Source organism: Empidonax traillii, unplaced genomic scaffold, assembly GCF_003031625.1.
Source record: "Empidonax traillii isolate 1590-97213 ecotype Southwest subspecies unplaced genomic scaffold, ASM303162v1 scaffold446:size905785, whole genome shotgun sequence".
NCBI classification, from domain to species: domain Eukaryota; kingdom Metazoa; phylum Chordata; class Aves; order Passeriformes; family Tyrannidae; genus Empidonax; species Empidonax traillii.
Genome location: NW_020955639.1, coordinates 56,887 through 69,791, shown reverse-complemented (window position 1 = coordinate 69,791; position 12,905 = coordinate 56,887). Strand labels below are relative to the sequence as shown.

Sequence of the window (12,905 nt, the reverse complement as noted above, 5' to 3'; positions counted from 1 at the left end):
ATGATGGACTCAATCCCCTCATAATAAATATAAATATAAAAGTCAATATAAATTATTTTTTTTAATAGGTAATACTTCAAAACTGTTTTTGTAGAAACTACTGTTCTCATCTGTTACTAGGAAAGAAAAAGTAAAGCTTTTCTTGACAGTTCTCTTGCTAGCCATCCATCCTGATCACTCGGGAGAAATACAACTCTTTCTGCAAAATAACCCGTTGTGCAGATGCTGCAGAAAAGGATAAAAATATTTTGTTGCTCATCTTGGTTATTTATCACAAAAGGGGAATAAGTATAAAAAATAACAATAACAAAAAAGATGACGCTATGGAAGAACAACAGAAAAGTGCTGCATATTATGATGAGTAGTTCTTGTAAGAGAAAGACAAAACAACACTCCAAAATTTATGTCCTCTGGCATGTCTCCTCCAGAGCAGATGTGGGACCCAGCACTTCACATCAACAGGGAAACAGATGAGTGGCAACAGCTCCTGTTCCAAATGCATTAGCACACACTGAGTAACAGTGGAAAAGAACTGATCAACCAACAGGGTATTATCACAGACTCACCATGTAAATACAACCCACCATTTGTCACATAAAATGGTTAAATCTAACTAATTCCTTAAATTTCTTCCAACAAGTTGGTCTAGGAAAATGGTTCCCTGAAGTCTGAAAATCTAAACACAGTTGCCAGTTAGAAGCCACAGCTACCCCTTCAAAAATGATCAACGGTTTGTGCATTACCTTTAGCAGACTGAAAATTTAGGAGGTGCTGAATGAATACTCTCAGATGTGCTGAAGGAACAACTTAAATATCAGAGGACACGCTTGAAAATATAGTTTATCTATCAGTATTGTCTAAAAAACTTAACTGACTTGTAAGTACACACACAGAAAAAGGACTTCAGCTTCTTAAAGGTTATTTTTAGCTTTGTAATTCAGAAGAAGTACTTTATAAGTACAAAGAAGTCAGACTTATGGGAGCAGTAAACCAGGGTATTGAGGGAAGTTCACACTACCACAAGCTCAGCTGATGCTTTGAATGATATTTAGGGTGAGGGGGGAAAACCAAAACAACAAACCAACCAAAAATTAAGAAGAGGTGCAGTGCTCAGGGTATCAGCTGCATAAGCTGCTACACTGAGCTCCCAACAAGACTGCTCAGTGATCACCCTTCCCTTTTCTGTAACATGTCCAGCATTGCCTAAGAACACTTTATACCAGAGTTTGCAACATGTGCTTCCCGCAGCATCTGCAATAGACATCTTTGTTCGATCTGCTGGAGGAATCCTCTCGCAGCCTGCCTAACACAGACCACATCTTTTACATATGAAATGATTCAGAACACATGAGAATTTCATCCATGACAGGTGGACTGTCACAGAAACTCAGTTAATACTTTGCTTTACAATGTCTAAAGACTCATTTTTTTTTTCATTTAGACCTTCAAGTTTGAGGGTTTTTTGAAAAAGCATGCTGGAAATTACTGAGCACACACTATTAAGTTTACAGGAACCCAGTGCATTAGCTTTACAAGTGATTTTATAACAGGAAAATTGCTCTGCAAACCACCCTCACATGCACTATAAACAATGGAAATGTTTTACAGGAGAAAAGAAGGTAGGCACAAAAAATATCTGGTAACCCAGTGGGGCCAACTTTAACGCTTTTATAAGCCTCACAGTATCTCATGACTTCTCCAAATCTTAACTCTTGGGAAACTGGAAATCTCAGCTTGCTTTTGAAGCCAGGCAGTACTTTCAAAAACACTCAACACAAACCAGTTCTGCCAACAAGTGATGCAGTCCCGTCTTCTCATCCCACTCAGCAGTTCATTCCCACCCTCATGGCTCCTTCCCTTTCTGCAGGTGCAAGCCCTGGAGTGAATCACATTCAGGAGCCCCACTTTAGCTTTCAGCTGAATCTACCTGCGTTTGTGATCCCATCCAGTTTACCTGGAGCTAGACAAACATCTGCCCCAGCACAAAGGGAGGAAGAGGTTATAAACCACATCTGTTTGTTTCAGCAGCTGTAGTGGCTTAAAAATTGTAAGACAGTCTATATTTCAAGATAGGGAAAAACTTAAGAACTTCATTTCACCTTAAAGGCAAATAGCACCTGGTAGACAACTGGTTATTTCCCTTTTCAATTTTACTGAGTCATGACTCCACATATTTCAGAATAAGGCTTCCCATACTTGAAACCATCCTGGTTCCAGGTGCTTCAGCAGTACAAACAATACTAACTGAGACAAAGGGCCTGGTCCTGTACCCAAAACAAGCTACAGGGGATTTACCCTCAGCTTCACCAAGAATTTGATTCAAACAGAAGAGAATTGAATTGAAAAATGCCCAGGGGTACATAAGCATATCAAATCCCCATCTTCATTCTCAGCATGTACCACATGTCAATCCACATTTACATCGCATCAACAGTGATCAGGCACTTCAGAACAACTGTGTAAATATCAAGTGCTGCAGTTCTCTGCCAATGCAAACTTGCATACAAATGTAATCTAAAGTTTTGAGAGCGTCCATAATAATTTTAAAAATTATACTAATGTGTGCAGCTCTTTTTCCCAGTCACCTTCGTACACTGGTTGTGAGCATGAAACTGTCTTCAAACCAACAGGTTTGTTGCACTAACTCAACACCCCAGACCTACACTTCTGGGTCCTGATGCAGAACAAATATGTGAAGCATCAGCACCCGCTCAGCGATATGGAAATCATGTGCCATAACTCTTATTTACTGTATAATATAGACAACAAGGAGAAAGCTGCATAGCGAGGCATTTTCACTTACGTGGTTTATATAGAGACTCTTGCGTTTTTCTCTCACTGCAAAAACACAAAATATGATAGAAATATTACATGACTATTTTTCCCGATTAGGCTTCTTATACACCATTTATAATAAAAAGAACAGGAGACTATCTATGTGCAACATTATAATCGCTTTTGCACTAACCAAGTATATTCATATAGCAAACACAGAAGGAACACATATTTGTATGCATAAAGGCATTTATGCTCACTAGTGTGGTGATGGGTTAAAATTCTTGTCCATTTGGGTACTTCACCAGGCATTGGTCCGCACGGGAAAGTTAATATGCAGTAAGCTACAGTCCAAGTTAGCAATGGCTTAGCCATCCTTCACCAGCTCTCTCTGTGTGGGTACTCCTGAGCCACCAGTGCCTTCCTGCAAGGTACCTTGCTGCTAGGTGGCCTACACTCCCTTGCAGGTAGGAGAGCACCTAAACAGCTACACCACGGAGTTAGCAAATTCTCACTATAGCTTACTGTGCACTAACTCCCACAGAGGGGCCTTGAAACCATATATATTACACCACTGTCTTCTATAATGATCAGCTGCAACCCTGAAACTACTACTCATGTTGGATGTAACAATGAAAATGTATTAACTTTGGTGAGTATGAATCAATCACCACAAGCAATGGTTGCAAGTCAAAGCCACAATTAGCCAAAATAGTCAGAAAGTAAACAGCAACAACAAGGGAGATAGATGCATAGACTCTTAATTGTCAGGTAAATGCTTATTACAGCTGATTAAATATATTCTATTTAATTTTTTTTAAAAGCACTTCCCCAATTAACTCACCCCATAGAGAGCCTGCGGAGCTCTGTTCCAGTGAAAATACCACAGCATTTAGGATACAAGTCTGGAGGCAACTAACACATAAATCAAACTGCAGGATTAAAATAATAATGGTTTCATGCTGTAGGTGATTAAATGCACTTAGGTGCACCATGTTTTGAAAGCTATGCAACCCAATACACTCAGCAAAAAAAGAGTGTTCATAATGGTGGAATAGCCTGTCCATTCCCTGTTGGATGCGAAGCCATTATTTGTGATTTATTATAAGCAAGCAATCTCACATAAACAAGGCTCTATGTGTGAATACTGTGAAATAATTGTGTTTAATGCAGACATAAAATGAAAATTAAAAAAATAAGAAAAAACTTTTAAAAATCCTTACATAATTTTCCTCCCAGGGAGCAGAAAGGAGAATCACACATGACAGATGTTAGCCATGTCACTTAGAATATGCTCAGATCCACAATTACGGACATTGTATAAGAAACAGAATTAAACAGGAACAGTGGAAAAATTCTGATAATCTAGGAAACAGTTAAACTGCTTGAAATACTGCTAAAACACTGCACTACACTTAAGTTCCACACAGTGCATTTATCACCAGCAAGAGGCATAAGTCATCTAAAGAGAAACAAAAAAACGATGGTAGATACTTCTAAGAATAACCAAAGTATTTATCTAGTATCATATATTGCAATGTACAGGCAGTAAACAATTCTGATAAGCTGTGTGCAAATCTAATATAGTATATAATTCAAAGTTAACACCTATGAACTGCGAAATTTTGAACACAGTTAAGTATTTAACAGTGTTTTAACAATAAATAATTATACCACATAAAAAGTTCTTATGGACAAAATCCTATAAAGACAGCCTGCACGTGCACTCCAAATTCCACTTTAATTCCCTTTTTTCCCCCCCTTATTTTTTCTTCTGTATTTTATCTTGTATCCATTATTCAATTCCCCATGAAAGTACAATCGTTTATTTCCCAAAGTAAGCATATTACTCACTTCTCAATCCCATTTGCTATTTTGAGTCTCCAGAAAAATATGTTAACATATTTATACACAGCCCTCACTTTCTGCCTCAAGTATTTCTTGTGCTGCACATCCTTCCAAGCATCATGCTGACCTCCTCTCCCTATTTTCCCCATATAACAAAAATTCAGCCTGGACTCTTGGATGAGGAACTACAAGAAGGCAGCTGTGCTTCTAGCTCACTCTGACATAGTGTAAGGCTCAGCTCTCTCCAGAACATTTGCCAGTGGGGAATTGGGCACAGTAGAAACCCACTTGGTCACAACCACTCTCTTTTGTGACCACAATTTCCCCTTTAAACAAGGGGAAGCCAATTATTGCCCAAGGCAAAATGCTACTCCTGCCAAGCTAAAATGACTGTAAGGAGGTAATTCCATTGGCTTCAGTCAGTTCAAAAAGGCTTTGCACTGCTCACACAGCTCAGTATGATCTGCAGCAGAACAGACCTTTGAGTCAGAATTAACCAACACTTTGCAACATAAACTCCTAACTGCAACTCCAGGCTTTTGGGGTTTCCGCACGGGGTTTTGATGACGTGGAGTGAACAGATTTGAAGTCAATTTAAACAATTAAACTTCTACTTTCCTTTTAACATTTTAAAACTTGAAAGTTGGAATGGAAGTGGAGCCTGAGATGCTGCCAAATTGTCTTAGTTTTCCTCATTCTAAGGTCGGTGACCTGTTCTTATTGCTGCAGGCACTGTCAACTGTTATTGTTGAACTTTTGCAATAGTAGGAAAGTATCCTGAAATTACAGGGAGAGAGGGAATACACACACACACATGGATGCACATGTGTGCATGTGCACATATGTATGTATTTTTCATTGAGCTGTAATAAAAACTTTCACTGTGTAATTTCTGTACTGTCCTAACGTTAACCATATCAGGACCAAAGATAAGAGGACTACAGCAAGAACGTCTCTCATTTTGGAGTTGGTAACTCCTTTCTTTTTGCTTCATATAAGGAGACTGGTCCTAGTTAACACTAAAGAATAAATGCAGCTTACTCCAGTTCTATCCCCCTATATAAACAGAATTTCAAAATTCTCTTTGTTTGAAGTCCATTGTTGCACTGATACTGCAAAATTTAGCCAGTACATTGAACGTTGTAGAGGCCAAACTAAATCAGGAGAGGTGGACTCCTGGAACCTAGGGACAGGAAAGACCATTACCAGCACCCTGGAAGGGCAACCATTGCCTCCTTGCCATCATAAAGGAAAGGAAGTTACATTGTTGGAGTGCTAAGGTTTTGGAAACCCTGGCTTAATCACAGCCACACACTAAACAGTGCATGGTTTTCCAGTCATCTAGACAACCCAGCTTACAGGCCAAGCTCAGCGAATGAGGGAGAACTTGTATAAAGCACTCACAGAAGTTAAAGACATAAAAGGTAATATTCTTTAATAGCTCCCTAAACAAGGGAGAATTCCTCATGTATGATTCAGCACCTAAAAAATTCTCACAAAGACATGGAAACATTTAGAAAAGCTACTTTACCTGGGAATGGAATTAATATTTATTGTGACTTTAACTGTTCTACAGATTCATTGAATGCTCAGGTAATTAAGGATGCGTTCACACTACTGACTAATAGGGACAGGACAGTTTAGATGCTTAGCATGGCATTCAGGCTACACAGAACAAAGGGAATTGGAGACCACGTAATAGACAGAGCTGCCATGTCCTGTCTCACTATATTTGGGGTAATCAGCTTGTTGCTCTTCACTTACGTGTTGATCACATCCAGGACAAGCACAGCTCCTGGGACAGGACACACTAAAAAACTACCAGTGAGGTTGAAAGAGTGCAGGGCTACCAGAAAGCCAAACATGGAACTGCCTGAAGGTAACGCAGCCAAGTCACTCTAGCACGTAGTGATGGACGTGGCCACTTCCCACTGTAAAACCAAGTGAGGTACGCTCACAGTCACAGTCAGATCCTGGATGAAACCTAGAATCCTGATGCCATTGACTCTCTGTGTATTTTAGATGTCCACAGGTCTTATCTATATAAATATTTTCACTTACAGTCAACAGGAAGGTTTACCAGCCCAATGCTATACAAGGAATGGAGCAAGGCAGTTACATGCCTAAGGTGTTTTCAACATTGCCAGCTCAGCTCTCCTCTTCTACGTGGTCTTAAAAAGCCTTGGGGGTCCCACAGACTCCACAGGAGGCTGTCAGAATACAAACCTTCACACCCTAAAAACCCCTTCTATTTTCCCCTTCACAAGCATTTCACTGCATTTTGGTGTTAGGCAACATCCTTGAACAGTGCAGTAACTCCTACAGCTCAGCTGGTTCAAAAAGGGGCCCAAAGTACAGCCAAGCAAAATGCTTACGACTGTGAACTGTCCCACCAGAATGGGGTGGTTCTTGGCAATACATCAGTAGATAAATGTTTGCAGAATCCTTTTTCTTTTGTACAAACAAAATAGCCTTTGTATTTTTTCCAGTGTGATGAAGGACAGCTGAACAGATCTTACACTCCCATTGATAACATTACTATAGCGCTTCACTAAATTCATTGTTCTTATTCAAAAATATGTTATTCATATTACTTAAACTAGAACAAAACTTCATAGATCAACTCTAGCATGAGTGTAAACTGTAATTTTTTATAAAATGCTCAATATTAACTCCATACTGCAATAAATGAACCACTATTACTACAAGAAAGAATAAACATCTGGTCTGGTCAAAATTTTAGTTGTTGGACTTGGGTCTACCTTGTCCTTTCCTTCAACAAGCTGTAACAAGAAATAAGTAGCATCCATATGGGATTAAACAGTTTCAGAACACTGCAAAATCTCTATAAAATAGACATAAATCTTCATAATGCAAGGTACTATGGAAATATTATCACACTCATTTTACAGACTACCAAACCAGATTAGTATGGTAAATCACATCCAAAGCCATATAATGAGGCACTGACAGAACCACGGCTGAATTCAGAAGGACAGTCTGAAGGGCAAAGGAGGTACTCACATAATCAACTCTTCAATTAGGGCCTAAATGTATATCCTCTTTGTTCTAGTCATACTCAAAAATTAGCAAAAAATATACAGTAAGTGAAAACTACATTATTTTTCAAGTGATGTGTTTGACACTGCTATTTACTATGTAAATCAAAAGCGGCATTTACAGGCAGCAACAAGGAGGACAAAGAATTCACAGTGAACAGTCAGGATTACAATGCAGAAATTGCTTTGAAAGTCTTCACAGAAAATAATGTGTTTTGCATCGATTATTCATCTACTTCTAAAACAACATGTCATACATGTCTAACAGGGAATGAAAGAGCCAGAATAAATGGTTTCTATTCTACTGACTCTACCAGGAGGCTTGTTTAGCAGACGTAATTTCAGAGAGATTGTTTTGTCTATGTATAAAAAAAATCAACCAAACTCCAAATGTATGATTATATCAAATCCATAATGGAAGAAAAGAGAAAGTTTGGGCAGGATGGGAGTCACTTTGTTATTAAAGTCTAGTAGTGAGCTCATTTACAGCATCACCTATATCAGAGAAACTCTGGACTGTCTTCTTAGCTGATGTAAACAGATATTTTCTCAAAAAAATACTTTCCACACATTCACCAGATGCTTGGTCTAATGTTCAGCATTTAAAAAAAATAAAAATAAACAAGCCAAGAAGCAGATACACAGAAAATTTTTTATTTAGGGAAAATATTTTTGCAATATAATTATATTAATCTTTATCCATATTTGTACTATCAGTCTGACAAAACAATTAACTAAAGGTGTGACCACTTTAAACTCTTAACATGATGCCTGTAAATGCCTCTTTTTTGGGAGGAGGGGGCAATTATATATTAAAAGACTATCACATGCATGCTAAAAAAGGGTTTCCAGATAACTGCAAGAGCAAATACTGTAATAAATTCAGTAACCTACCATCTGTTTGTGATTTACTGAGAAATATTGTACTGGCCCGTGGATGATCTGATGGGTTGAATTCCATGTTCAAATCTGGAAAGAAAGAACAGCACAAAAACATTTATGATTATCCAACAGCATGCCCAGATTTTCTTGGTTTTTTTCCATAAGACCAAGTTTACATACTTAAGCAGCTACTGTAAAACAAAATCCATCTTGAGACCCATTTTTTTATCCTTCCTCACACAAGTGGTTCTTTTTGGGATGTAAATCATTTGCATCAACACAGCTTTGGGATTAGACTTCAGTTCTAAGGCTGTTTTTGGATTAAGACAGATAAAGCAGCTTGAGAAGTTTGCACACATGAAATCAGGAATTTCCCATTTACCATCACTTTCTTCCCACCATGCCCCAAAGCCAATGCTTAGCACAGGAACACAGCTTGTGGTATGTACTTATAGAAGAATTAAGTATTACAAACAAATGCAAAACCTCCAAAGATAGACAGCTTTCCAAGATTAGACAGGATTAAAAGAAGTAGTTACTGCAACTGAATGTAAACAAACCTAGGCCAGAGTGTTTTAAATGGTCAGGGTTAGAAAAACTTGGAACTTTCACAGATTAACGTATTTCTTGCTGTAACAACTTAAAAAAAAAAAAAAAGAAAAAAGAAAAAAGAAAGGAAAACACAAACAACAAAAAACCAAACAAAACCACAAACCCCCCACAAAGAAATAAACAAACCAAAAAAAAACCAACAACAAATCAGTCCTAAAAAATGTTTACCAGGCTAAAAACTGAAATCTATTATACACTATACAAACTTCTATGAATGCTATTTTCCCTATCAAGCATAAAATCCACTGAATTTACTTATTCCCAAATTCCACTTTGCTATCAATTTGACAAAGCTTACATGCCTACATCCACTGGAAAACATGCTACTAAAATAGTGCATTACCTTTTTGCATTTCTTTGCTCTCCCAGAGTGGCTATCTCAACTTTAGTACTTTAACATTCTCTTCATTTCCAAATACACATTCTCTTGCATTTGATGCAGGCATTTATGAGAGACCATATATGAGCACTGTTATGTTTCTCTTCTGTGATTATCCCAGGCTTTTTACAATTCTCTCGATCTCATATCTCAGTGAATGATCAGCAAAACTGGAAATTAAGCCCCAGGTCTTAGGAAAACAAAACAAAGTCATTTCGTCCAGGGGTCAAATTCTCTCTGTTCCTTCATCATCCATCACAGTCTTCCACTTCCCTGCTTTTTTCTCCTGACCACACACCTCTCTACAAATGTGCTTTCTGTTCATATTTTTCCCTTTTACGTTCCTTTGGTTTTCTTTTCATCTCTCTGCATTCTGCAGCCCGTGAGATGAGCAGCCTGACACGCTGCTGCTACCTGGGCATAACTTTTGGAAAAAACATGATCTTCTTTCCTACATGGAAAAACCCAGAAACACAGAAGTAAAATTCCTCAGTTGCAAAGGGTCTTATTATTATTATTATCATCAATGCCACAAAAGAAAAGAAATCTAGGAATTTAAAGGGAAAGCCATTTTGATACTCCTAGAAACCCCAGACAAGTCTGGAGAAGATCCTAGGAATGTCATCTTAAGCTAGGAGTTCTGACTTCAAAGGACTGTGAATTAGAATGTTTTCATGTTACTCTCTGCATCTCACTTAGATATATAGAATTAAAAAATAATCACCCACAGAAATAGTGCTGGTAAAGACTGTTTTCCATTTCAGTTTTTCCATTAAGCTGAATTCAAGATGCTTTTCATTAAGCGAAGGGTAATCAGCATTTAAAAATGCAAAATATGTTGTCTTTTATCATCTTCTTCGTCTTTTATGAAACAGTACAATACATCACCATAAAAACCCCCACTTTTAAACCACTACAGATACTTTTCCTGCAAATATTTCAAAGTACAGCAGTGCAAATTCACTCAGTAAAATAGGACCAGCAACATGAAATTGAATCCAGCTTACAAAACAATGGAAAACAGAAAAGCACTTTATTTCTTCAAGCCTAGAAAATTATCTGTTCAAGGAGTAATAACAACCTGGTAGAGACTCACAATTTGTTTGGAGGGCTGAAAAGAAAGAAAAAAACAATTGCTACATCTTGCAGTCAAGTTTGATCTCTTTAAGATTCCTGTGCTACAAAAGGCTATTTTGCAGAAGCAGTAAACCAACAGAGGACTTAAAAGTCTGTCTTTCAGAAAAGCTATTATTCTTCTGACAGGAGCAGAAAGAAGGCCAGCAAACCCCATCTCAGCAGCTGCAGAAGCCAGTCCAGGGATTCTGAACCATCTTGGGAGAGGAGCTGCCCAAAGCCAGGGGAGCAACTGTGGCTCTTTCCCACCACTGAACCCCACAAAGCACCACACGTCCTCTTCCCTCCACATCCCTTCTCTCACATCCTCCCCAGCAACAGCAACCACCAAACACATCCATCTGTCCTTCTCAAACTGCCTGAACAAAAATCAGAGGAGGAGAACGTGGGTAAGGGGAATGATAAAGCCTGTTTGACCCAGCACAAGGGGGCCAGAAGTGGACAGGTGCTGCTGAGAGAGGCTGGCTCCCCACCTCCCTCTGAGGAACAGCACAGGTCTCGTGGGCTTACAGGCAGAAGAAAGCATTGTTTGGTGTGTATCTGCAACTCAGCCACTCCCAGCTCCTCCAAGGAAAAGCATTAGAGAAATCCAAGCACCCCACAGGCCACCAGTGAGACCATGACACTGTAGGCCACCACTGCTGGTACACAGGAGTATTAGGATGCATGAATTTTCATAACATATGAGTAAGACTTCAGTCTCTGGTTGTTCTTAGATGTCTTAAGTCATTGTACAGCTTGAAAATAAATGTCTTTTTGAACATAGCAACAAATTCTTACAGATCTGTCACTAGAAATCACATTACAGAAGAGATCAAACTGCAGATATACAAATATCTGAAGCTAGTAACTCATCACCAAAGAGTATTATCCACCAAAAGGTTAATTCCATCCTAAAGAAAATAATATACTGCTTTAGTGTTACTACTAGCTCTTTCTAGTATTTGAAAACTACCATGAAAACCAGCCATAATAGGAAAGGTTTACCCATTGTAACAAAATAGTCAGAGATTTAAACTCACTCAAGCAATGCTCAACTATTCAAATGAAAGGAAAATGAGAGCCAGAATTTCAATTATTGAAATCTGCACAAAAATGTTCTCCACTGCTCTGTAACTCATCATAGCCCTCAAAGGAAAGACTTACAGTGGGTACTATTTCCAGCAGTTACCCAGCATGCCAAAATCAGCTTTTAAAAAACAAAAACCCTGTTTCACAGATAGCCCAAACCAGAAATCTTTCACTTTCACTGTAGATGTTCTTTCAAGTTAAGCAGATTTGGAATATTTTTCTACATCTTTTCCTAGTTCAGAGATCAAATTTTCTCCCCTCCCTCTCCCCCCCCCCAAAGATTGTAAGGTTATGCAAAATATAATTTACTACCTGTAAGCATCTAAACAGTCTGATACCCTGTGAAAATTTCAGGGGTTTTGTCTTCTCAGGGTTAGGAACCAAAGGTCTGTGTCTATAAATATAGGTATATGTACAAATGCATATATCTATGGATGGACAGATAGACAGATAGATGTATACTTAAATGAAACCTCATTTTTGGTTAGCCAAGGCAAAGTGCAACTCAGGTACAATTCAGCTAAGAGAGTGCATGTCTAACAGAATTCACAAAATTTTGTAGGATCTGGGCAAGAACAGTTACAAATCCATGTAAGTACACTTAATATTGCATTCTCTTGTTTGCTTAGCAACAGCCAAAATAACAGTTATTATAATGGGCATTATGATGCATCACATAAAAATAAATTCACTCTCCAAGGAATAAGAAGAGTAGATTTTGCATATAACTTAAACTTCACTAGAGTTATATACTGAATTAAGACAATCACCAGAAGAGCACAATGAAATTCACCCCGTACACTGGGAGAAACTTAGTTCCTAAACCCACAGCAGCTGCATTCAAATATGGCCATAAAAAGAAGCAAACTGTAAAACAGTTCAGTTTCAGACTTGGGTTAAAGCCCAGGCAAGATTTTAAATCTCAAAACAAGATCTTAAAAAGCATTACTGAGACCAAAAATACTGAACACAGCCTCAGTTTGCACTTTTTAAAGTGCAAAAAGGGTAAGAATAAAGTTTATATGAGTGCAGAGGTAAGCTACAAGAACAGCAGACTGCTGAAAATGCTTTCAAATGAGAGTCTGAGATGAAACTGTTTTGCTGATGAAAAAGGAAAACTAGGAGGTGTCTGCAGTTCACATGTA

General features: G+C 38.3%; 1 protein-coding gene across 4 annotated transcripts in view; it reads right to left on the bottom strand.

The window, feature by feature from the left end:
• The window catches only part of CCNY (cyclin Y), a 53,409-nt gene extending 40,873 nt beyond the window's left edge, over window positions 1–12,536 (bottom strand). Inside the window, exons 1-4 of one of the 4 annotated variants that reach the window (XM_027894885.1) lie at window positions 12,531–12,536; window positions 8,577–8,651; window positions 3,999–4,007; window positions 2,804–2,838 (exon numbers count right to left, since the gene is read on the bottom strand). In XM_027894885.1, the coding sequence (XP_027750686.1) occupies window positions 2,804–2,838; window positions 3,999–4,007; window positions 8,577–8,643 (111 nt within the window). In that variant the 5' untranslated portion in view covers window positions 8,644–8,651; window positions 12,531–12,536. Of the gene's footprint in view, window positions 1–2,803; window positions 2,839–3,998; window positions 4,011–8,576; window positions 8,656–12,530 lie in introns of those variants that run through there. The other 3 variants (XM_027894887.1, XM_027894884.1, XM_027894888.1) reach the window with 3 other exon arrangements.
• Window positions 12,537–12,905: the final 369 nt, after the last annotated feature.